This window comes from Pipra filicauda, unplaced genomic scaffold, assembly GCF_003945595.2.
Source record: "Pipra filicauda isolate LSUMZ 115617 unplaced genomic scaffold, ASM394559v2 scaffold2_size9829703_pilon, whole genome shotgun sequence".
Lineage (NCBI taxonomy): Eukaryota > Metazoa > Chordata > Aves > Passeriformes > Pipridae > Pipra > Pipra filicauda.
This window is the reverse complement of record NW_024104421.1, coordinates 3,246,365-3,270,980: the sequence shown is the minus strand read 5'-3', so window position 1 is coordinate 3,270,980 and position 24,616 is coordinate 3,246,365. Positions and strand designations below refer to the sequence as shown.

Below are 24,616 nucleotides of genomic sequence, written 5' to 3'. Positions count from 1 at the left end.
AAATGTGAGCAACCGAGGTCCTCAGCAAGCTGGAGGGAGGCAAGAGAGGGGTCTGATTTTGTAGGAGCCCATGGGAGAGCACAGAGGGCATACTGACAGAGGCAGTGGGCTGGATTCAGCTGTTTACTGCACCCCTGTACCAGCAGGCTATGTCGGGGAGGGCAGGGAATGCCTCTGTTACTGCACGGGTGTACCCACACCCGACACTTGCACTGGACATACGGCTGAGCACAGTCTCCCTGCTGCACACAAAATTCAGGGGAATGAATGGATGCAAACACACCTCTCTTTCACCCATTCCCCTTGTCCAACTATCTCCTACCAGCACTCCTCAAGTTTTCCCTGAATCCCCAAGAAAACAGACACAGGGCTGTGCTGCACCCAAGCAGCTTCTGGGGACACCCGCTGTGGCCGGACAGGATGTGGCCAGCCCACCGTGGGCACCTCTCAGTTGGACACGCTGCCATCCCCCCATCATCTCTGGAGCACTGGTGGAAAGGGGGTGCCCTTCTCCCAGGCCCCCTGGTTTCTCCCCTGCTGTCTCCCCTTCACTGCCACCGCTCGCCTCACTCCTGTACAAAAGCCAGGGCTCGTCCCTTCTCATCCTCATGCCTTTCTCTCCAGGTTTATTGTCATCAGACACAGCAGGCAGGGGGAGAGGTGGAGAGAGAGGGGGAGGTATTCAGCTCGGTGCCTTCTCTTGTAACCTGTGCCTGACCAATCTGCCTCCCGAGGGGCTGTGGGGAGCTCCTCCCGCCCTGGCATCTCCTCACCCCTCCTCGAGCCCCTTAGCTCCTGGCACCCGGAGAGGGATGGCAGCAAGGGTGGGAGGAGGGGGAGAGAGGGACTGACAGCAACTGCCCTTTCTCCAGGATGGGTTGAGAGAAACGAAAACCTCCCGAGCTCCTTCCTCTGGGTGTTTTGGAGCAGATCCTGCCTGCCTGGCGGGGTGACTCCTCTGCACTGTCTGTGCGCGTTCCTGTGCGTGTGCTGCTGCCATCGCAGATGTACCCCCAGCTGTCACTTCACCGCGCACAGTCTCTCCCTCTCCCGCCTCTCTCTCTCTCTTTCTCTCTCCCCCTATTTATTATTTACGGAGGATTACAGTCCCTTTCCCACGCTGTCACCTCGCCGTGCGGCTCCTCTGCCCTCCACGCGGGGTGAGCGGCTGGGTAGGGGGGGCTCCTGCCTGCGAGGGTCCACCGAGAGCCCAGCTGGCAACAGAGGGACTTTTCTGCTGGATTTGTTTTGGGATTGTACCGGCTTCACTGGAAGAGCTGCTATTCTCACAGGAGGGTCCATTCCAGCCTGAGAGAGGTAAGTAAAGACATCTCTCTTTTGCGTTTTTCCCCCCATCCCCAGCTAAGCGAGATCAGTGGAGCTGCCCCCCAGGAACCGGCTTCCCCGGGGAGGAGAGTGTCAGCAGGGGCAGCACTGTCTGCCAGACAGCACAGTGCACAAGTCTCGGCTGTGCCAGACTGATGGGCAGCGATGTTCCCGACAAAGCAGAACGGCAAACCTGCTGCAGAGGTGCCTGGTACTGGTTCCAGTCCAGTTTCAGTGCCGGCAGCTGGGAGCAACTTCTCCCAGCTGCGAATGGCACCAGCACCTTTCCTTGCACCACGGGCAGCTCAGATGCAGTTTTGAGGCTTAAGGGCTTGGTGCTGTGGTCACCAGGTGCCAGGCAGCTCCCAGGGAGCCCTGGCTTTTGTCCCCTCCTCGGGGCTGTGAAAGGGGTCAGCATGAGAGGTGCCACTTGCCTGGCCCGTGATGACTTTGCTGGCTATCATTTTGGACTCAGCTGTCTGAGTAAGAAGAACCTAAAATGGAGAAGTGAGGACCAAAATTGCACAGGTTCAGCACTCAGTACACAGCTTTAGGATGAGGGGAGGGTGCATGTATCTGTGTGTGGGTGTGTGTGCTCACGGACATGACCACAGGACATGAAGTGAAGGATGCCAAATCACAAGTAGAGCCAAAAATAAGTCCCAAGTTGCTTTCAGCATCTCTGCAGGCTCAACTCGCAATTTTTGAACTTTTGGGCAGAAGGCACAGCACTGAGTGGGGTGGGTGAAACACAGCACAGAGAAGCCTCACAGGCTTTTCCAGCCCTGACTGGCAGAAGAGGGCAAGAACAAGGTCTCAAATGAGCTGATGTGAAGCCCCCTATGGATAGGAGTATATATATAAGCATTAGGTGTCTGTATGGTGTGTGTGTGTGCATACATACGCATGCACAGACACGTGCACACACACACATCCCACACAGGGCATTCTGCCCCCTTCTTCTCCCTCTGCCTGACCAGTTTATTGCTGTCCCTGCATCTCATGCTAATTAAGAGAGACGTGTAGAACTGCAGCTCTCCAGATTTGGGGAGAGAGGATTTTTTAAGCTGTTGCTCCAACCAGGTCATGACCAGGCCCACCACATGGACTGTCGGGTAGCCTGAATGTGCCACATGTAGCACACCCCTGATGGGAATGGCAGCGAGCAGGGTACAGCACTGCTCTGCTGCTGGTGCCTGACCTGCCACTCAAGGATGGAGGGAGAAATTAAGATCTCATTTGGGAAAGGACTGGAGCAGCTGCTGTTGCACAGTTTAAAGAAGGAAACCCTTAAAAGACAGGGGAACCCTCATAGGCACACAGGCACTTGTCCTAAAGCAGGGGACATTTCCAGAAGTGAGGGAGCCTTTCCAGAATTGCAGACCATTTTTATTCTGAGCTTTGTCGCTCAGGTCTGTTTGGGGGTGGGAGGGGGTGGATCTTCCTCTAACTGCTGTGGGCAAACAACATTTGCAAGGGAATTATTCCACATGAGCGAAAGGCTTGCGGGAGTTGTCTCCCTGTCAGACATCAGTGCTGCCTCTGTTAGTGCATCTTGCCCACTTGGAGGAATTATGGTAAATCCTGAGCAAAGGGGCTGCTTGCAAAGAGAAAGGGGGAGAAGCCTTCTTATATAATTTTTATACCAGATCATAGCTTTACCCTTGCCTCCAGCAAAGTGAATGCCACATGCTAGCAAGGTGCACTCTCAGCTTGGATATCTTCATGAGTTACTCCAGTTTCCTGCCCTTCCTCTGGCCTTTTTTTAAGCCTGGTACAGAAAGGATTTTCTAGGCTGTTCAGCACCACAGAAGCCTGATGAAAGCAGACCTGTGTCTCAGTAGAGCTGGGATGCCCAGCAGTAGCACAGGGCCACGAGGATATCTGTAGAGGAGCATTCAAGGAGCAGCAGAGGCTGCAATAGGATGGGGACAGGCTCAAGCCTGTGGAAGGGCATTTCTGGGCAGTTCTTTGGTGACTCTTCAGCACTTGCCTGTTGCTGATCCAAAAGACAGACCAGGCAGTCTCCTGCACTTGCCATGTTTGGTTACAAGCAGCTGCTCACACTGCTTGACATCTGTCCCAGTCCTGGGTGGCTCAAGCCATAAATCAAATGGCCATACTGGGATGCTCCTGCCAGCCGGGGAATGTTTCAGCGAGCTACACCACGACACACACTCCAGTTCTCAGTGGAAAAGGAGCTGGAGTGGGAGTTCTGGGATGTTCCTTCTGCAGCGTGGAAACACGGAAATACCTTGTAACACATGCCTTTTTCCTGCTGTGGCTTTACGAACATGCCGGCTCACAAAAAAAGCTTTGTGTGACTGAGGGTATGAAAATAGCAAGAAGATGTGCATTTTTTCTATAAACCAGTTAAATTCCAGACTCAAGAGATGTAAGGAGAAGTTGTTTTGCCTTTGAGGGGTGAGATTATGTGAAATATATTATTCACATTGCAAAAAAAAAAACAGTTGAAAGTTGGAAAATGTCGGTATTGGGGGTAACGTACCATCTGCACTGGGTTGCAGTCCTGACTGGTGGGATGACATGCTGTATTTCCATGAGCTGATCATTCAGGGTACTGGCTACATGGTGTGCAAGGAGTGAAGCAGGGGGCTGTTATTTTCTTTGGTACTGCAAAGTGTGCGCCTGTTTCATTTGTTTACTGCCTGCCATCCAAGCCCTGGAGGCAATACATCATTATTCATTGTCTTGTGGTGTTCTGAAGATGTTAGCTGCTACAGTTGCCTTGTAGCTGATGATAGAGAATTTATGCTCCTCACGAGGCAAGAGAGAGTGGTTATTTTCCTTGCTTTTGAAGGGAAAGGAGACTTCTGCTTTAGCCACACAGGGAAGGAGCAGCAGGTGCAGGGTCGGAGCTTGGGGCCTCTTGGCTCTCGGTGCCATCAAGTCCTTGAGACCAGTTTGCTGGCTAAGCTGCCAGCATTTTGAAAAACAGCTGTGAGTGTTCAGCAGTTCTGCAAAATGGCCCCTAGGGTCTTGTGTTGGGCACCCGCAAAATTAGGAATGTACAGACTGTGGCCTCCTGCCAAAACTGTGGTTTAATATTCAATTCCGACCACATAAAAATAGCCTTATTTATTACAGCATCCTTATTGTTAGCTTGAGTATCATGTGTCCTTTGCACTGAGTATGGGATGGGGTACTGTGAAAAAAAAAGAATTAGTACTTGGTTGGGTAAGCAAAGGCAGCGCTGTGATGCAGACGTGCAAGTGGCTGAATGAAGACTGGGCAGGTATTATCTCACATTTAAGTGCTTGGCTTTGCAAGCCAAATAGCATATTTGATCACAGGGCAATTTTTTTTTTTAAGTAAAATGTCACTTTCTTGATTCTTTTTCTTTATGAATGGGAAAACAAGAGACTTTCTGTTATTTATGCACTGCAATGCCCCACACCCATCATAGGAAGGACTGAGTCTTAAATTTACAGCAGGGCCATACAAGTCAGAACCTCCCCACCAACTGCAAGCAAAGGCTTTGAAGACAGGGCCTGCTACCATGATCCTCCTCACTTCAAGGAGGTCAGGAAGACTCCTTCCCCATGAACCATGCTCTCACACAAGGAATAAAAAAGTAGGACCACATCCTGAGTCTGGAGAAGAGCTGTTAGAGGCAACTTGACTTGGCACTCATCACTTGGGCTCTCTTTCCACTCCTGGTGAGGCTCTCTGCTGCCAGTGCTGCCAAAGCAGGGCACGGTGCTGCTGTGATTTTGCTGTGAGGCACCTGTGTTGGGGCAGAGGGGCTGAAGGTGGGCCCTGCTCTTTCCACACCACTTGCATCTAGTGATTTTGATGGGATGTGATCTTTGCCATAACTCTATCTCTTCTGTGGCTGCAAACCCTCCAGAAAACTAAAGTCACATCAAATTTGAAGACCTTCCTCAGATTCACCAAGCCCTGCAGCATGAGGCTGTGATCTGTGTGCTAACCCAGATGCATCCAAAGATCCTGGCTGGAACTCTGGATTGTAAGAGCTGTCACCACATCTTGTTGAGCTATGGGCAGTGTTCCCAGCTTGTAAAGAGCATAATTGTGTCCCAGAGATCTGCAGGCACCCCTGGAGCTGCAGGCAGCAGCTCAGATCCCACACAGTTTGCGTGGACTTTGCAGGGTTGCCCCTCTTGAGTGCTCTGGGAAGGTGATGGGGCAGCAGAAGAGCTCCAGGCTCTCTCTAACAGGCAGCACCAACAACCTCATGCCACAGCGGCAACCAAGTGAGACAGATCTACACAACCCACCGAGGCAGAAAGAGGACTCCTTCAGAGTGCAGCACAAACGCTCCGTGTGTGAGCAGTGGGAGTCGGCCTTTCCTGGGCAGGTTTGCCAGGAGCCGTGTGCGTGCTGGGTCACCAATCCCCTCGCTGATAAGAGCTGAGAGGAATTTTACTGCTGGCATCTTGCGCTCTGGCCCAGCAATGTGCGCACATGGATGGACGATCCCTGCCCCTGTGAACACACCCAGGGCACAGGCTTGTGAGACGGTGGGGAAGTTCTCCCCTTGTTGGACCGTGTTTTCTACCTCCTCTCTCTCTTCCTGCCCCAACTGCTGGAGTGGCAAGACACTGCCCTTGCAGCTGGTGGTCTCATTCTGGGAGCCTGGCAGCCAGGGAAGCACAGCCAAGGTGGTGAGTGATGGAGGGGGGGGGACTCCCTCACTGAGCAGCCTGGGTGGCAGCAGTTCACCACACTGGCATCTCCACAAGAAGGATGAGTAACAAGAGTCAAGCACTAGGAAGGCCAGTGAGCTGGAAGTTCTGGTGTATTTCAGAATACAGGGTATAGAAAAAGGCAAAGGCAGTTTTTGGGCTACTGCAGACATGAACGATGGCAAACACGCAGGTGTGGGGTGTTTTGGGTGCAAGAGATCACCTAGGCTTGCAGAATCTCACCTCATTTTAGGAATGAAAAGCCACAAGGAGAAAAGCTTATGGCTGAAGTGCCTTGGCCCCCATAAGATATAACAGGGGTTTCTTGGTGTTGATTTGCAAGCCCCTGGATTTGGCAGTCTGGCCATATTGTTCAGGCTAGACTTCTGGCCTAGCACTCCAGGGACAGAACTGTGAACTGAGAGCTTGTATTGATTAAAAACCTTATATTTTCCTATCTTGCTGCTAAACTGATGCACCTCCATCTACTACTCTGTGCATGTAAACGTATCTTTTATCTCAGACAGACTGGCACCTTTCCTCTTAAAGTTCTGCTGCATCCTTTGACTCTAGTAAGATACACTGGGTCGTGCCAAAAGTCCCAAACCCTCAGAGAATCCTTAATAAATGTGGGCCTATATCTACCTTTCTTCTTGAACACCACCCAAATACAAATAAGAAAGAGAATACTTTGGGATTCAGGGCACCATTCAACTAAGAAGTGCAGAAAATACCTGTGTGTGCAGTGGTAAGGGGATTGAGGACCAAAGAACCAGGATTCTCCCATTAAGCTGTCTTCTCTGCTTGGAACCTTTCCCTGGATTGTACCACCCACCCACACCCCCAGGGTAGGCTTGCCAGGAAGGGGGGAGCAGCATTTCAAATGCCAGTGAGCTGGAGGATGCTTGTGGGGTGTAAAGGAGGAACTGGGAGCAGAAGGGTGCCTCCCTCAGACCTGCCAGGTCAGGAGCAGCTGCAGTCCTTCTGCCAAGGGACTGAGCGAAAGGATTAAGGGCCTGAGCTACCACTGTCCATGGGATTAACCCCTGCAGGAAATTAAAGTTGCAGAGAAGGCTCTTCACAGCTGAGAGAAAGAGAAAAACTGGGATCTGGATTAGAACTGGCAGGGCTGGTGACAAGCCACCACCCACAGCCAACTGTTCCCGGCTGGATCAGAAAATGTTATCTCAACCTTCATGTAGAACCCCCCTCCACATCTCGGTTACCAGTTTTTGCCAACAGTGTGAGAAGAGCGAAAACATCACTCTGTGGAAAGAAAAAGAGGAGGAAACTGGGTAGCCAACTCACGTGTCCCTCCTCTGAGCCCCTCTCCCACTCCCTCACCCGCTTGCCTCCTCAGCTGCCTCCGTTTTGCAGGGAGGAAACATGCACGTGGTCTGTCGCATTCAATAATACTTGGAGAAGATGCTGGCACACACAGGGCTGGATTTCTTCCTGTCAACTGCCCCCTCAGCTCCCCTCCTGCTGCTGCTCTGGGCCTCCTCCATATGCCGCACTGTGCTGGGACTTTCCTGTCACTCCTGTGTTGGGTATCCTGGTCTCCGCACCTGCTTCCACAGCTTCCCAAGGAATTCCACATCTCCACAGCAGTCTGGGTCTTTCCCAGCAGTGCTGCCCTCTCTGGCTCCCCTTCAGATGCTCTGTACTTTCTCAGAGGGTTTGCTGAGGCCTTATGTCCTTGGTATTTCCAGCCCCTCCAGCATCTCCCAGTCTAATTATTGTGCATTGTTCAGGGAGGCTTTGGATGGAAATAGTGTGTACTCGTTAAGGTACGGAATGAGGAATCAAGAAAACTGGCTTCTCTCCTGCTTTTGCCATAGGCCTGTCAGGAAACTCTGGGGAAAATCTGGCCAAAACTCCTTTATTCTGTGTAATTTTGGCAAGCCCTACAAGTACTCTTTGCAGGACAGGAGAGTATTTACAAGCCCAAGTGCAAGCGCTGCTCTCGACAGCTTTGAAAGTCCTGAGCGGGAAACTAATGTGGGCTCATGGTGAAGTATCAAAAGCAAGACAGCTGAAATTTCAGCCAGCCAAACTCAACAGTCATTTTTACTGTATCATAGTTTGCCCCTCCATAATATGGGGATAAAGTTGATCTTTCTTGGAGGGCCTTGGGGAGGAAATATTTTTTACCATCAACACATTTGCATTTCAGAGGTGCCTACACATTGCCAATTCAAAAACCAGAAGCTTTTTGACCTCTTCACATCACAGAGAAAAGGGTGTGGTTTTTATTCACACCAAGTCAGGAATGTGGCAGAGTCCCTTACAATACCAAGTGGTTTTTGCATGCTTTCTACTTCCTTTACAGCTTTCTGTATGAGGTGCTTTGCTTAGCTGTGACTGATCACTGCAAGTCAGAGGGCACCATTTCTTCTGCAGCTGGGTTTTTCATATGAATTTAAAATGTGCTTTCCATTGATTGTGACAGCACAACACTAATGAATCCTGAACACATGCGTTAATAAATCAGCAACTGCTGCAAATGAAGCCCTCAGCTATTTAGCTTAGAAGCTCACTGGGCCAGTGACACATACTATGTTTCTACAGTGCTGCTGAGCTTTGTTACCACCTCTGTGTGCTTTTGCAGTCCAAATAGATGACAAATGAAGAGCTGCCACTGCGACAATGTGACCTCTTGTGATTGATAATTTGCATGACTAACTTAGGTCTCTTGGGGGACCAAGAACGGGCATCATCTCCATGCCATCTGAACCCATTTGGGGTGTATTAATCAGCTGACATCTCTTCCTGCTGCCTGTGACTCCTGCCCCCCAAGGGCTGATAAAGGAACAGGCGTAGAATAACATGCTTTGGTCACTGGGTGCTGGGGTACCACTGTCCCCCTCCATTATAGGGTGATACTAATAAAACATGAATCCTAAAAGCAACAAGGAAAGGGGAAGGGAAGAAGATAATCTCCTTAAAACATCCTCCATGCCCTCCCTTACCCTGCTGTTTTTCTGATAAAGGCTAAAGTAATTCAGCATCAGGAAGGGGAAAGGGACTTTGCTATCAAGGAGAGTGTGGGGGAGGGATGAACGTCTGTGTATACTTTCTGATAATTTATTGCTGGCATCTGTTGCAGCCTCTGCTACCTACCCTTCTGAAATATAGGTCACCCACATGCCCTGCCAATGCTCATAAGCCAGGCTGTTAACGGAGTCTGATCCCTGAGCCATGATCCAAGGGTTAGTGCAAAGGACTAGGAGAGATAATCAGAGACAGAAGTTGCTGGGCTCTGTTTTTCACAGTGTCTCATCCTAGTGACACAGTCACCTGTCTCTCTAGCCTCAATGTTGCTATCTGGAAAATGGAATACCTTTACATCCACCTGCCAAGAGCAGAGGCACTACCGGCTATTATCTCAGCCTTACTTCTGAGGGTCATTAAATACAAAGTAACACCACCTACAACTATGGTAAGAGCCATTCATAGAGCAAACGGAAAGCTTCGGATAGAAGGTGCCACAGAATTGGGAAGTGTTACTAAAACAGTATGTGGATGCAGTTATCTGAAACCCTCCCCACTCTCATAGCATGATCCTTGGGACCCTACTCACAAAAGCTAAGGCTTTTGTGATACTGCAGGGGAGTGATACTGCAAACATTACTGGTGTCTGGGTAGAGAGAAGCAAAGCACAAGACAGGGGTAGTGTCTGCTGTAGCTTTTATGCCCTGGCAAGCGCTGCAAAATCATTACAATCTCCTCTGAGCCCCCCCCCACTCCCTGGCCCCAGCAGTAAAGTTCCCTGTTCAATCTAATTAGGGGAATCCTCATTAGAGAGTCCTCTAGAGTCTGACAGCAGGCCAAATGTCCAAGTGGCACTTCAACTCAGTGTATTTTTGGCCACTGGAGCCCATGGGCCAGAAATGGATGATTTCATTTTGTTGCTTTGAGCTGAAACTAAAAAAGTTGTCTTTTACTGTCCTATATGAACAAGTAAGAAGAAAAGGGCATCACCAGCGCCACAGGCTACCCTGTTAATTTCTCCAGAGTCTGGAAAAGACATGCTACTCCAAGTACATGGAAGAAAGCTCTGGATACTGTGTCCCACGGATCACAGGGCATTCAGCTGACATGTTGCTCTAGGGAGAAGGAACCATCTAGTAAGCCCAGGAGAAAGACTAATGCCTGGTTTGTGGAGCCCTTGGGTGACTTGGGTGACTTCAGAACATTCAGAGCTCCAGCAATGCTAATCAGCCTTGAGCCCCCAAACCCAAGCAATGCCAGGCGGGTTCGGAACGGCACAGTGCCTCTTTGTCTTGAGTTGGGGGCACACAAGGGGCACTCCTAGGTCTGGCAGAGTGTTCACTGCTGGAAAAAAACCCTGGCTCTCAGGCTGAAAGCAGCCAGACAGAGCTGGTGCTGCTGTGGAGAGGCTTGAGGTGTGGGCAAGTGCTAGTTGTCCCAGGACTGGGTGTTCCCAGTGCTGCACTGGCAGCGAGTGCAGTTGGCCTGGTGCTCCGCAGAGCAGAAGGCATCTCTTGGGCCACAATAAAACAGCTAATAAAGTCAGAACTCAAGATAAGTCAGAGAAAGCATTTAAAAAAGAAACCCTCAAAAATCCTCTCTGCTTCCTTGCTCTCTCCTGACTGTGGAATATTAATCACTAAGGGTATAATGTGCTTATGGGCAGTCAATGCGTGGGAGAAACTGTTTTTTTCCGGATCCTTGGAATTAAAATTTCTCCATAAACCTTCTACTTCAAGGTACAAATGCAGAAGCTCACTGTGCTTTGCCCTTCAGCAGCCAAGAACCTCTACCTATTCCAAATCTACTGTTCTGCCACCTGAGCATATGGTATGCTTGGAGAAGCAGGCGGTTTTGTGGAAGACATGGAGGCTGATAAATATGGGTTACAGAAGAGTCCCCAGCACATGTGCAAGCCCAAGTCTGTGCACATATTTGTAAATGTAAGCTAGATTGGTGACTAGAATATGTGCATTTGTACATGAAGGCAGTCACTTTGAAGTCTTGGAAACACGTGTACGAGTGCACACAGGGTGGCTGCTATCTATGGGGTGGGAGTGTTGCGTGTATGTGACATGCTTTTAAAATAATCTTGGGTTTATCAAGGCCCCTCCATCTTTGTGCATGTTGCAGTGCAGGAGACAGCATTAAAGCCTGAACAGGTGTTAATCACTATGCACTGTAATAAATTCTAAACATAGGGAAAGGGCTTATTTATACACGGCTGCTCCTCCCACCCTGCACTCTCTGCTTGAGCCTTGGTGCTGCCTGAGAGAAAGAGGCGCCCGTGAGGTACCAGAAACCAGTGCAAGAGCTGGACTTGCCCTGGCAGAGTAGAAGGATCTAGGGGTAGAAACCTTGACCCTGTCACCATCCCCATGCCTGGGTGTGCCAGTCCTGCCCTCAGCCCCCCACTGTCACCTGGGGATGGTGCAGGTGAACTGCACAGCAGCGAGCACGGCAGGGGAGACACCAGCCCATGGCCTGAGAGGGGGTATGGGCTGAGGGGAGATCACAGAGGGAAATTGAGTCACAGAGCACCCAAGGAAGCTGATTTTGGGCTTTTTTGTTTTGGTTTAGGTTTGTTGTTTTTTTTTTCAAAAAAGCTTAGCCCCCCAATTGGAACTGAGCCAGCTGATACAGACGGGGTGTTATAAAACAGAGCCAAAAAGCAAAAGCACAAGGAACAGAGCTATCTATAACCCTGACAAAAGTTAGATGGAGTGAAGGTGGGGAAGAGGGAAAGACAGAGCGTGGCAGGCGGCTGCCCCTGATGCTGAGAGCAAGGACGTGATCATTTGGCAACAGGATTTGGAGCTGATCGACTCGCGCTATCCAGCAGGCAGATAAGGCTCTGTGGCTGTCAGCTTAACTCTGCCGTTTATTCCAGTGCTGTAGGGAGTTAAATAGAGCACACGGAAAGCCTGCTGCTGGGGAATGAAAGTCAAGGAGGGAAAGGGAAGGAAGAGGCTGTAATTGGGCAGTGTCCGGGGAATCAGGTGGAAGTGGCTGCAGGCAGAACCTCTCCAGGTAAGTGCTTGTGGCTTTTCATCCTCCTTTTCAATACGGACAGGCGAGGAAAGGAGACTTCAGGGTGGCATTTAGGATGGAGACATTTATATGGGGGAAGCTGAAAGTCTCCTCAGTCAGGTCGAGCAGAAGCACCAAATGGGGACAGCTATTTGTTGCGGCTTCTCCTTCAGTGGGGGCTGCAGGGAAAGGGCTCCAGCTCAGTTTGGGGAGTGGGGGGTTGCAGCGGGTGAAGGTCGAACCAGTTTCGGTACCGTGAGAGGTATTAATCTATTTGGTGCATTGACATTTAGGTAAGTGATCTAAATAGCCTTGCTAATGTACTAGTCCAGGCACTGAACCTGCTCATCATTCTCATCAAGATGCTAATTTAAATATTTTTTTCTGGTGGTTTACATTCCCATATAAAATAAATCAGTCACGGGAGCCTGGGGGAGGGTAGGGGAGCCTGACATGTGTGTGGGGAGAGTGTCCTAGTGGGAGTGCATTGCCCAGCTAAAATAACAGCTGTGGTTGTTGTCAGAGCCCCTCAGAGGGGATGGAGCAGGGTTTATATCTGTACTCTGGTTGAAATGCGTCCATCTAACTGCTGCTGCGACTGTGGATGGCACGTCAGAGAGTGCACAGGGGGACAGAAGGGTTCGTGGTGTTTTCCTTTTTCCTGCCTCCTTGTATCCAGAAGGGAAGCAGGAGGGAAGTTGAAACCTGTTGTCAGTCACTTATTGTCAGGGGATAGTTTATGGTCTTTGGGTTTCTAATTAGACTGAGGATTTTTCCTTCTTCTAATTAAGATGCAATTCCCCTCTTTTCAACACTCCCACTCCGTCTCCCCCGCCCCAGGTCCTTCCTTCTCCTTCTCCTCGGAGGCTCGCTTGCTCTTCAGCTCCTGCAGTTGCTGCAGTGGGAAATCCCCAAGCTGAAGCTGTGCTGTTCTAGCCACCACATCCATTTTACCTTAAAACAGACAGGAAGTGCTGGTAGGGAATACGGGGAGGGGGTGGGGGGGGGGGAGGTGGGAGGGAGAAAAGCAGCTTGGCAGCCGCTGGTGCCCAGATCTCTGTGAGCCTGAGCCGTGCGTCAGGGAGAGGATGCACAGGTGGTACCAGCCAGCGTGGAGGCGACAGGAATGAGCTGGAGTCTGCTGCCCTGGCAGGGTCACCTTAGCAATTCATCAGGCTAACCTTGAGCATGAGGCTGATGTAGCCACCACGGCAGGCTATTCAAGCACAAACTTCTCTCTCTGGCACTTAGGTGAATCAGGCCTTAGTTCTGCACTGTGAGGTTCAAAATGAATTAACATTGAGCCTTCAACATGCTGTGCCTCCTGAAACATCCTCCATTTCTCCTCCAAAACAGAGATGATGCCTCAAAGGCAACACACTAGCTGGGGAGGTGAAAGGACAACACTGAGCCCAGCCCCTCGCTCTCCACCCAGGGAACTGAATCTCATCCGCTCTGCTCTGCTTTCTCACTCCAGGACCTGGCAGGCAGGCTACAAGGTCATTCCTTCTCCTTTTGGGGCTGTGTGCCAGGCTGGCTGTTGGATGTGAAGACACGCTGGAGAAGACAAGGATGCTGCCTACAAGTGCTGGCCACCGGTGGAGGAGCAGGTTCCTCATGAGGTGGCAAGAGGCTTGTCGTAAGTAATGCCTACTCAGGTACTCAGTACGATATTCCTGTTTGTCAAGGGAGTGGGAAGAAAATGGGTCACATCAGGGTTAAGAATAGGGGAGAGGGACAGCTAAGAATGGAGATGTTTGAACTAATTCCTGATTCCTTTAGAGGCCAGGCTAGCTGGGAGGGAGAGTGAGATTCTAAAGCTGAATATGGGCTTAAAGTGGGACAGCGAGTGATGATTGCTTCTGAATTCCAGTGGGCCTGGCAGGTGAGAAACAGCATGACAGATACCATCACACAAAGATCCACCCCGAGCATTTCTCAAATCAGTATCCTATAAGCTGCAGACTCCTCTCTATGGTAGGGGTTTATACATAGGCTGCTGAACAAGGCTCCCAGCTCTTCACAGCAGAACTCAAAACAGATTTTAGAAGGGAATGCAGGACGTGAAGGCAGAATTCTCCTACTAGGCACTGCCACATGTAGGGAAAATCAAGGAGTAAATAAAGAAGATCTCTTTCAAATTAAATTGTAAGCATTCAGCCTGTGCATATTCCCAGTGGACTGGGACTGCTACAGTACCTCTGAGTGCAGGGCAGAGACAGCTAGGGTGATGTGGCCTTCTGGGAATGTACCTGGATCTCAGAGAAGCATCTGGGGACCACAGCAAAGGAAAGGGAACACTTGGAGTGTGTCCATCACTACTGCATGCCCAGGCAACAAGTAGGTCTGTGGTTTCCCTTGTTCCAGTCCTCCTGATCAAATTTTGGGCTGTAAGAAGCTGGAGGAATTATTCCTTCTCCAGAAAACAGGCATCTTTGTAATCCATCCTCACAGACTAGACTGCTATATAAATTATTTATAATAAATGCTATTGAGTCTTGACTTAATCTGATATACCTGCATCAGCTTTCTGCCACCTACTAGAGTCACCAAACACCTCACAAAGTAACTTCATATGTCCCTAACACGAAAACACATATTACTCATCCTTCCGTAGGGCTGGAAGACATCTCCAAGTTCTGTCTATGGCTTCCCTGCCTCTCTTTCCCATGGAGCTGCATCCTAACCAGTGCAATGAATTCCCTGGTCTCAGCTCACATCCCAGTGTGATGCACTTCTTGTAAGGAGACGAAAATGAAATCAGGCTTTCTCTTCTCTCTGTGATCTTAGTAAAATATTTCCAAAAGCATACAGCAATGTATGGGTAACAACAAGACATTTTTGGCATATCCTATACATGGCTGCAGAAACTTGGCATAAATCCATTTCCTGAACATAACCATAGCCAGCTGCCTGAGACTTTGTTCCTACCAGCCGCTGCCAGCACACATACTGGTGGAACCCCACAGCCACCCAGTCGGCGCCGGAGGCGGGCAGGCATTTTGAGAGATAAGCCCTGTGAGCAGAATGCCACCTGTATAGCATTACACACGGTCTGCTCTTGCCTTTCTTGGTGTACAAAGTAGCTAAGTGTTATCTCATCATCACAGCTGTCAATCTATTATTAATACTGTGCTTTTGTTAAGCATCTAGGAAAAAGACGGGGTCACTTCAGTGACTCATGGCTCTCTCCCTTCCCCATTCTAGCTCCCATTCTTTTAATTCTCTTCCTACAACAAGGCTGTGATGTATTCTGAACAGAATTAAATATCAGGCAGCCAGTCAGTACCTGTACTGCAAGTCCAGAGGGTACAATCTGCTTTCATGGCAATCTCTGCTGTGAACCCCAACATTTGCATGCCAAGAGAGCACAGAGGTGCTCGGGGTAAAGATCTGTCTTGTATTTCACCATAAGGATCCATGATTATTGTTAAAAGGTCACACATATTGGCATGGCCTGGGCTGATGTACACCTGAGCTCTCAACTGTAGGATAGCAAAAAATTCTTGAAGGGTTGAGAAAGATGGATAAAATAAGAGAGAGCTGGGACACTCTCTGAATGCTTATCCCTTGGTCCTTAATAAAGTTGTATAGCTTAGGATCCAAAATGGGTACTTCTCCTTAGGCTACCAGTCCACAAATCTGTCAGTTCTCACAAGGATCTCTGGGAACAGAAAAACACCCTATGCAGGATGACAGGGTTTGAGCATGAAGGCACCTTGCTGACAGAAGCCAAGTCGATATAAAAAATGGGCTATGGGTCAGACTGAGCTCTAGAGAGTGGCACAGGGGAAGAGAGGAAGAGCATGGCTGACTTCAGAACTGTTCCAAGGAGAGCTACTCCAGAGCTTGTGTCTCCATTGGCTCCCTCTCTTGTGGCAGTCCTTTCACAATTCCTTTAGGGTTAAGAAACAAAATACCTGCGTGTTGGTTCTTTGAAAAAAAGCAGGACAAAAGAAACTGATTTTCAGTTTAGGAAAGAATGGTTAGACAATAAATGCATCCACCTTAGCCACCATTCACCCCTAAAAAGACCCCTAAAACCGACCCCTAAGTGACTGCCTTCTCTGGAGAAAAGTGAGAAACGGAGAGGACAGGGCATGACATACAGACGAACCTGCTTCAGTTTTAGTTAAATGCTTAAACTTGTCACCTTAAAAACTGCGAGGGAGCTGAATTTGCTTCCCACATTGAAAAATTGTGGAATTCATTGTGCGAGCTCAACTCCATGAAAGGAATTAAGATGAAGGATGCAAATGTTTTACATAGTCTGCTAAAACATAACTCCCACTCCTCTAATGACAGGAGGCACAAAGCTCACTTTCCTGTTGCTATTGCTTCTTTGTCACAGAAATGAGAGTTTTAGAAGCCACTGGCACCCAGGGAGGGTTGGTAACAAGTGTCCCAACTCCACTAAGAGGATCTGGACCTATGTCTGGAATGGTGATCCAGAGCAGCCTCTAAAAAAATGCAGATTTGTGGACTGTCTGATCTTAAGTCTGAGACACTGAAGGAGAAAGGGTGCACATGGTAACCCTTTTCCTAACACCTCTTTCTTTAGTTACCAATCTGCAATTTTTTTCCTCATTCCATTGCTGTGGGCAATTTTAGTCAGAGGAGGTACTTCTGGGGCTATTGTTATAGGATCATTAAACTGTTTTGAGAGCAGTGGCAAGTTCCAGGTGTTCAGTCCAGGGACTTCTTCTTACTTTTTCCCAGCTTTCTTGGTCATCCCTTTGTAATGTAATCTAATTCATTGAAAGTGGACACAAGGCCCACATGACACACTATGAATATGGTAAAGCAAACAATACCCTGATGTAGAGGCTAACTTAGAACCTGAGTCTGATCTATCATAAATCTTAGAATTCAAACTGCAGGAGTGCAAATGAGATGTAGGTTGTTTTGTTTTCCTTTTTCTTAAAAGCTCTTCATTAACATGTCTATTCCTGAAGAAAACAGAGCTTCTTAAATATAAACTGGTCCCTCCTCTCTCTGCCCTGACTGTTTAGAAAGAGTTGTCCTTTATCAGAGGTGACACCTCCCACTGCTCTCTGCTCCATTCTCCTCTGACAGGTACCAGTGCTCCAGTATCTGTCAGCAAAGTCCTCTGGGATGCACTGTTCTAACTTCTTTGTGAAGCTGGAAGGATATTTACTTGCTCATAAAAATGAAAGGCTAAGAGGAAAGTCACGGTGTGAGGGTGCAGGCCAGCAGCAAAGGGATGTAGCTGTGAGGAAACTCATTACACTGCAGGGCATTGCAGCGAAGGGTCCTGCTGTGAGGGTTGTACTGTGGTCCTAGCTGTGCTCAAGGTGGCGATGGGTGAGGGTGGGAAAGCACTGCTCTAATACATGCACTCTTTCTTTCCTGCTTTTCACCCACCAGTGCTTGGCTGTTGGCTGTCGCTATGTGCTGCTGAGTCCTTCTTTGCTTGTCCTTCCTCCTGCAAGTGTAACAGTGGCAACCTGGAAGTGGACTGCAGTGGCTTGGGCCTCTCTTCCATTCCCTCAGACATCCCCACAAACACCAGGACCTTCCTCTTTCTCAACAACAAACTCAGCATCCTGCCAGGGGCAGTGTTTTCCAACCTCTCCGCTCTACAGAGGCTGGACCTATCCAACAACTTCTTGGACCAGCTCCCTCAGAACATCTTCAGTGACCTGGGGAACCTCACGGAGCTCCAGCTGAGGAACAACAGCATTAGGGCCTTGGACAAGGACCTGTTACAACACACGGCCCTGCTGCGTCAGCTGGACCTCTCCATCAATGGCCTGGCCCAGATCCCCTCGGGAATCTTTGACGACCTGCCTGCTCTCCGCTCCCTCTCTCTCAGGTCCAACCGCCTGCAGAGCCTGGACAGGGTGACCTTCGAACCGCTAACCAGCCTGCAGCTACTCCAAGTTGGGGATAACCCCTGGGAATGTGACTGCAACCTCCGAGACTTCAAGCACTGGATGGAGTGGTTCTCCTACCGAGGTAGGTGCTCGCGCTGCGGGAGCGAAAGCGCAGAAGTGCTGGTCTTCCACGGAAGGGCAAACAAAGGCAGGGGAGAAACACGAGCAGATACACCTGTCAGGTCAGGCTGACCCGAATGACAGGTCTTAGCCAAAGAGTATGAGGACCATACCACAGTTTAGTGCCACTGCACATTTGTATAACAACACTGCCAGGCCAGGGAGTCCTCTGCAGCCCCCGATCTCCTATTTCCTTGTTTTGTTTCTAATCTGAACAATTACTCCCCTCCCCCCTTTTTTTTTAACCTTGGGAGAAGAAAGAACTTTCCCCAAGTAACATCAAAATTTTAGGATTATGAGTTCATCTCTCCCTTTCTGCCTAAAGAGAAGAAATGCTTTTCACACTTGAAAATAGCCATCCCATTCTCTTTCTTAAGCCAAGAGAACTAAAAGTCAGATTTGGCTATAAAGCATCAGGTTTTCTGCCAACAAAAGAACCATAGGCAAAGGTGCCACTTAGGAAAAACACTCCAACTAATATTGGTAAACCTAAACTGAAAGCTCAAATTTACAAGCCAGGCCCCAAGTCAGACTGGCTACAAAATCATCATTTTAAAGCAAGCAGTTTTTGACAAGTTTGTATTTCCACCTTTTCCCTGAAACAGAGAAGGCTGAAAGGTACATATCACTTATGGGGAATGCTGATGGGATGACATATTTTTAGGAGCTGCAACTCAAAGAAAGATGGCACATTTTACAGGAATGACGATTGAAGGCCTGACCTTCTGTTGCTGAAGCCAACGAGTAGGAAAGGGTCTCAAATCATGCGGATAGCAACAGTCAGCTGTCACATCCCTGCTGATCACAGCCATGCTGCAAGAAGATTATCTCTGCCTATGGCTACACTGCAGTCTGAAATATGCATTTGTGTGAGCAGAATCAAACAAGCATACAAGTGCCACTGTCCTCTTTTTTTCATTTTTGGTTTGTTTTCTTTCTTGACTCCCATATCACACGATATGTTGATGGAAAGCACACAGAGGTAACTTTGTTTTTTAAGTCCCCTTCCAAAGAAATTGCCCAAGTTCGCTCAGGCATTTGTTTCATCATCTGTCATTATTTTCACAGAGATGGATTTGTTGTTAGAAGATGGGACCATGCATCTGTTGTTATTTTGAGAAGACACAGCCTGGTCCTATCTTTTTGCTTTTATTTCTCCTTTTATAAAACGGTTCTACTGACACTTACATAACTCACTAAACAATATGAGGCTGACTTAATAAATGGTTTCAGAGGGCTTTCATGTCTTGGCCTGAAAGATGTCTGTGCAGATATGCACCATGAGCTCTAGTGTGGAATCCAGCCTAGGCAGAATCATATCAGCCAGCTGACATGGCTGAAACTTCTGCAGGGAAAATACTTAGCAGACGTGAATGGGGGCCCATGAACTCACCCCACCTCAGGATCTATCTCTGCTGTCACTGTCACAGGATGAAGCTGTGATTCACTCCTGTTATCTCTATTGGAACAGGTGGCAAAATTGACCAGCTGGCATGTACCCTGCCCAAGGAGCTGAAAGGGAAGGATATGCGAATGGTACCCATGGAGATGTTTAACTACTGCTCCCAGCTGGATGACGAGAACAGCTCTACTGTGCTGGACAATACTGGCCCACCCTGCACTAAAGGCAGCCCAACTCCTTCCAAATCTAAATCAGGCCCAGAAACAGAAGTGGAGCCCAGTGTGGGATGCCCTCAGAAACAGCGATACAGGCCCGTGAGCGTGCGCCGGGCCATTGGCACTGTGATCATTGCAGGGGTGGTTTGCGGCATCGTTTGCATCATGATGGTGGTGGCAGCTGCTTACGGCTGCATCTACGCCTCCCTCATGGCCAAGTACCATCGGGAGCTGAAGAAGAGGCAGCCGCTCATGGGTGACACAGAAGGTGAACACGAAGAACAAAAACAAATCTCCTCTGTGGCGTGAAACTCTTCTAGGAAGGAAGGGACAGCGATGAAAAAAAGGTACCTGAGAGCAGTCAAGCATGGGGCCCTCCCAAAATACATCTTCCCAGACAGAGAGACAGACTGTGCTATTGCTCCACTCACCCAAGTAGTGCAACATGCTTCTGGGGGGTCAGGGCACCTGGCTCAATTTCTTTTCCTCTGCCCCAGGCCCATTTTGTGCCCTTTCACCCTTGGGGCCTCCCAGACAAAATAAAGTAGAGTCAGACCTCGAGTGCTTGCTGTGCCTCATGCCCTTGCACAGAGCTTCCCTCACATGCCTGCTGCAAAGGCAGCTGGCACATTCTGGGAACCTGTGTTGTTCTCTCAGCTTCGGTCCTGAGTCATCCTGTATCCTGTCAAGAGTTCTCTGCAAACCGAGAGCAGCTCTGTGAAAGCTTGTGTGGGAAGCAGGACACCAGAAGTGTCCATGCCTCACTGTTAGGGTCACTACCTGCAAGTCAGTGCTCCTTACATCAGATGGGAGGGAAGGTCCCCAGGGTAGGACAACAGTCAGTGGGAGAGTTCCTTTCTCATTTTTAAAGGTGGAAAGATAACCTGTGTCACTTTAACACACTGCCAGGAGCACAGTGTCCTTCTTTTTGCTCCTGGCCAAGTCCAAATCTGTGAGCTGACACACATGTCATCTCCTATAGGTGCACAGACACGGAGTCACCCTCCTGTACACACACACACTGACTCATTCTGATCCCAACACGCACACACAGCCAGCCACAGTTCCAGATATCCAGGCACCCCACCTGCACATGCAGAGCCACACATGCCCATGCTGATCTGCCCTCTGTGTGTTGAATACATTCAGCCACTTTACCTTACCCTGATCACAGCACTGCATATTGCCTTCTGCTTCAGACAAAATACATGCACACTGCCACTGAGGAGCTAACAGAGACATCTCAGCCCTAGTGCAGAGTCAGTGGAAACTGGCAGGAGACGGCAGAGAGAGGCAAAGTTATTGAGATTACAGCATGAGTCCGTGAAAAAAATAAGGTGTATTCTTCTTATCTGTTTTATGTTTTCTCTGATAAATGGAGAGGGTAAGGATACAAAGCCTCCATTTAGAAATGTTTGGCTGGCAGAGTAGAACTGGGTCATCAGGAAAGACTAGAGGAGGAGGTGGTTTACCAGCCTCAGTAGCGTAAGCCATGCTGAGTAGTGTGAGCCTGGGGAAAGGTGTCAGGGGAAGAAGTCACACAACTGACATGGCTGGCAGAGGGGCCAGCATGGCGTGTGGAGCAGGGTGATGCAGTTGAGATGACTGAAAAGCGTGGGCGCAATTCTGAGGGGTCTTGAGCTGAAGGTTGAAACCTGGATCACAGCGTGGCAGGTGTGGGAGAGCCCAGGAAGGGTCTGGCATGGAAGGCAGCACAGCCCACATACGCTCCCTTAACCATCACTGGTGTGTTTGACGCCATCCACAGCTGCACACGAGCGTGCCCACACACGCAACTGCACACACTGCCACTGTCACGTAGGGTGACTTCCCCCAGTCAGACTTTAAAGCCCACAGACTGCAGTGCCTCCTATTAGTCTTTGCTCATTCTGACCTGACAGGGGAAAAAAAAAAAAAAGTGAGAGGGGAAAAAAAAATGAAAGGAACTCGACATAAGGACTCATTTTGTATCACTGGAAGTGGGATAAAATGCTGTCTCCAGGGGAGAGCACACATTGCCATGGTAACCTGCTCTAACCCGTCACAGTGGGTATTCCTGGGCGAGGAAGATGACACTGGAGGTCGTGCATCCACAGTGCCTGTGGATGGTGTGATCTCTGCCATCAGGAAACAAGCTGGCAGCCAGCCCAGCTTTGCAGGGTGTTTCGCTGGCAACCTGTGTTCAGAGCCCAGCATGCACTGCAGGTGGACCCTGCCAGGGCACATCACCTCTTCCACCTGCTCCATCTGAATCCCGATGCCTTCGGACATGTCGCAGCCCTCCTGCTCGCTGTGACCGGATCCCTGCGGAAGCAATGCACGCTGGCTCCTCACCCCCTTCTGGCTCCAGACAGGTGGTTGTACTGACCCATGGGCACACAACGTCTTTAATCAAAGCCTGGAGTGGTAAAATCCCTCCTGCTCTACCCAGGGTCACCAGAGGCAAGGAGACAGGATGCTCTGAACTGTTTAAGCATGACTTTCCTTCGACACAGGGATGCATGGGACGGGGGAGGATGTTCTTCAGGAAGCAGAAGACAAGGCTGCCATGGAAGAACAACTGGGAGAAGCAGTCCACCCACAAGTGTGCACACACATTCTACCCCTGCTCCCAGCACACTGCTTGTGAGGAACTGGAAGAGGAGGAGGGGGGCTTGCAAGACGTGAGGAGGAAGGACTCTCACCCCATACACTGTATAGCCACTACAACCATCCCATCTGCTCCAAGTGTAGCCCGTTCTGAAGGGCAGAACTGGTGCACTGCAGACTCCATATGCGTGTCACTGCTGCTCCACATTCCCAGCAAGCCAGGACTAGACTCTGCCTGCTGGATCCAAACCTCTCCCCAGCCTCCCTCTCAGGGGAACTTCTCCCTTTACCATACTGGACTCCACAATCATACTTGAAATGGGACTTGAGTCAGAGTGGTATATTTATAGATCTATATTTTACTTGCATCAAAAAATGGTGAAATATTGCACAAAACAAATGGGATCTATATATGTGTGTGTGTGTATGTATGTGTGTGAGTGAGCAAGAGAGTGAGAGACTGTTTTAAAGGGAATAGACCAGAGGTAAAATGAATGGGAGAAAGGCAGGGCACACTGCAGGGGTTGAGGGGATGAAATCCTCCTTTCCCCGCACCTTCCCTGTGACTTCCTCCAGCCCTGACCAATTTTTCTTTGTTGCTAATAATATTTTCTATATCTTGTGTTGTGGGGCTGATGATGACCTTGCCCATCCTTTCCTTTTTTGTTTTAATTCATACAGCAGAAAGTCTGGATTTATCTCAACCCTAGACAAGGGACTGCTATGTTTAGAAACCCACCCAGGAAAGGAGAGAACTGAGTGCTGCTGAGAAATATGAAGGCTGGCTGCTATGGGGAGTCCCACTGGAAAGCAAATACTCTGCTGGGAAGGATGAGGACCTCTCACACGCAGAGCAGAGTAACTGGGTTCACTGGGAAATACCCTCTTCATGCCACTGTTTGCAAACAGGCTCTTCCTCCTTTCCCTAGCACACCTAGAAAACAGGCTGCCCTGGTGTGACTGAGCTGCTGCACTGTCCACAGGCACACCAGGGAACACGGTAGCTAGCACAGTCCGAAACAAAACTCTCCTGTGGGATGCTGGATACAGAATGACACCCAGTGCTCCTTGCGTGCTCAGCCAATGGGTTCCTTTGGTGTGTGGAGACAGGGGCTCCTGTTATCCCTGCAGGCATGGCTAGGCATGGGGGAAACCCCCCTGAATGCACCCTTTGGTGCAGGCAGGTGCACCAAAGCTCCACACAGGTGCCTGCACTCAGGAAATGGTATTCTGGGGCAGGCAGGTCCAACGCATGCCAGGGCGATCTAGGGGCTGGCAGGGCCACCAGAAACACCCCTTCTGCTCTCCCCCACTCCCCTTCCCCACACATCCACCTGTGGCACAGGCACATTTCTTGCAGGGAAGAGATGGCACTTGTAATTCCTTTTTCTTTTTTGTTACCATTTGAGGGAGAGCGACAAGATTTTCTAAAATGATTGAATGGAGGTTTCTTTGGCATGAGACAGAAAATTTTTAAAGGTATATTATATTTCTGGCTTGTTGTTACAGAATAATAATAAAGAATGTATTTTCCTATGCTCCTTCTTGTTTAAATGAGATCTCTGATGATAAAATTCCCTCTCTCCTTGCCCCCTGCAAAAGCAAACACCACAGGGATACAGCCAGCCAAACGAGAAAGCCCCTCAATTCCCATATATGTATGCTGGTTTGTACACACTGTTGGAACTTGGAATGAACATACACACACACATACACACAGAGTATATCAGTGTAACTCAGGGTGAGGCTCTAGGACTAGACACACAGTCAAGGTGAGACCCTAGATCTAGAAACACACACACACAGTGCTCCAGGGACACAGCCAGACAAGGGTGATTGTGTAACAAGGATAAGATACTGTGGCAATCAGCTCATTACATAAAAGTAGAAAGGGCCAAATTAATCCCTAGTGTAAGAACGCAGAAGCCAACGGAGTTATATTCAGGTCAAATTTGATTCCAAAAGCCTTTTTTTTTTTTTTTTAATTAGAACGTAATGTAACAAATAGTGAGCTATGGCTTCCTACATCTCCAGATTCCTGACCCTCTTGAGCAAGGTTATTTTGAAATGGATGGAAATTGCAGTCTAATCCTATTGCACCCCAAGTACACAAGCTGTCACCCCTGGAGCTAAAAGAGTCTCTCCACCAGCTGTTCACTGGCTTGGTCTATCACACACAGCTAAGAAGTTTAAATTCCCCACTTTGCCACTTTCAGTGCTAAGCATACACAATTCATCACATTCTCATCCTGTGAGAAAAAAGCTCATCCTGACGCATGTGGAACCACAAAAGATGTTAAGCCCCACCACAAGCAAACCCTTGTGCCACCGAACTCACACTGTTATACTCAAGTCACCCTGTTAGTCTCAGGC

The 24,616-nt window shown here is 49.2% G+C and overlaps 2 protein-coding genes across 5 annotated transcripts in view; one reads left to right on the top strand and one right to left on the bottom strand.

Moving 5' to 3' along the window:
* The window catches only part of CACNA2D4 (calcium voltage-gated channel auxiliary subunit alpha2delta 4), a 128,640-nt gene that overhangs the window by 29,696 nt on the left and 74,328 nt on the right, over positions 1–24,616 (bottom strand). The gene's annotated exons all lie outside the window — the stretch shown is intronic.
* LRTM2 (leucine rich repeats and transmembrane domains 2) lies at positions 751–23,797 on the top strand. Of its 4 annotated transcripts, none has more exons than XM_027726645.2 (5): positions 751–1,317; positions 11,881–12,020; positions 13,498–13,659; positions 17,409–17,999; positions 19,509–23,797. In XM_027726645.2, exons 3-5 carry the CDS (start codon positions 13,593–13,595, stop codon positions 19,961–19,963), a joined length of 1,113 nt encoding a protein of 370 aa, XP_027582446.1. In that variant the 5' UTR covers positions 751–1,317; positions 11,881–12,020; positions 13,498–13,592; the 3' UTR covers positions 19,964–23,797. The 4 variants fall into 4 exon arrangements, with proteins under 4 accessions (XP_027582446.1, XP_027582445.1, XP_039239088.1 ...); XM_039383154.1 differs by lacking the exon at positions 751–1,317 and adding an exon at positions 12,861–12,997 and having other exon boundaries at positions 1,334–12,020; XM_027726644.2 differs by lacking the exon at positions 11,881–12,020.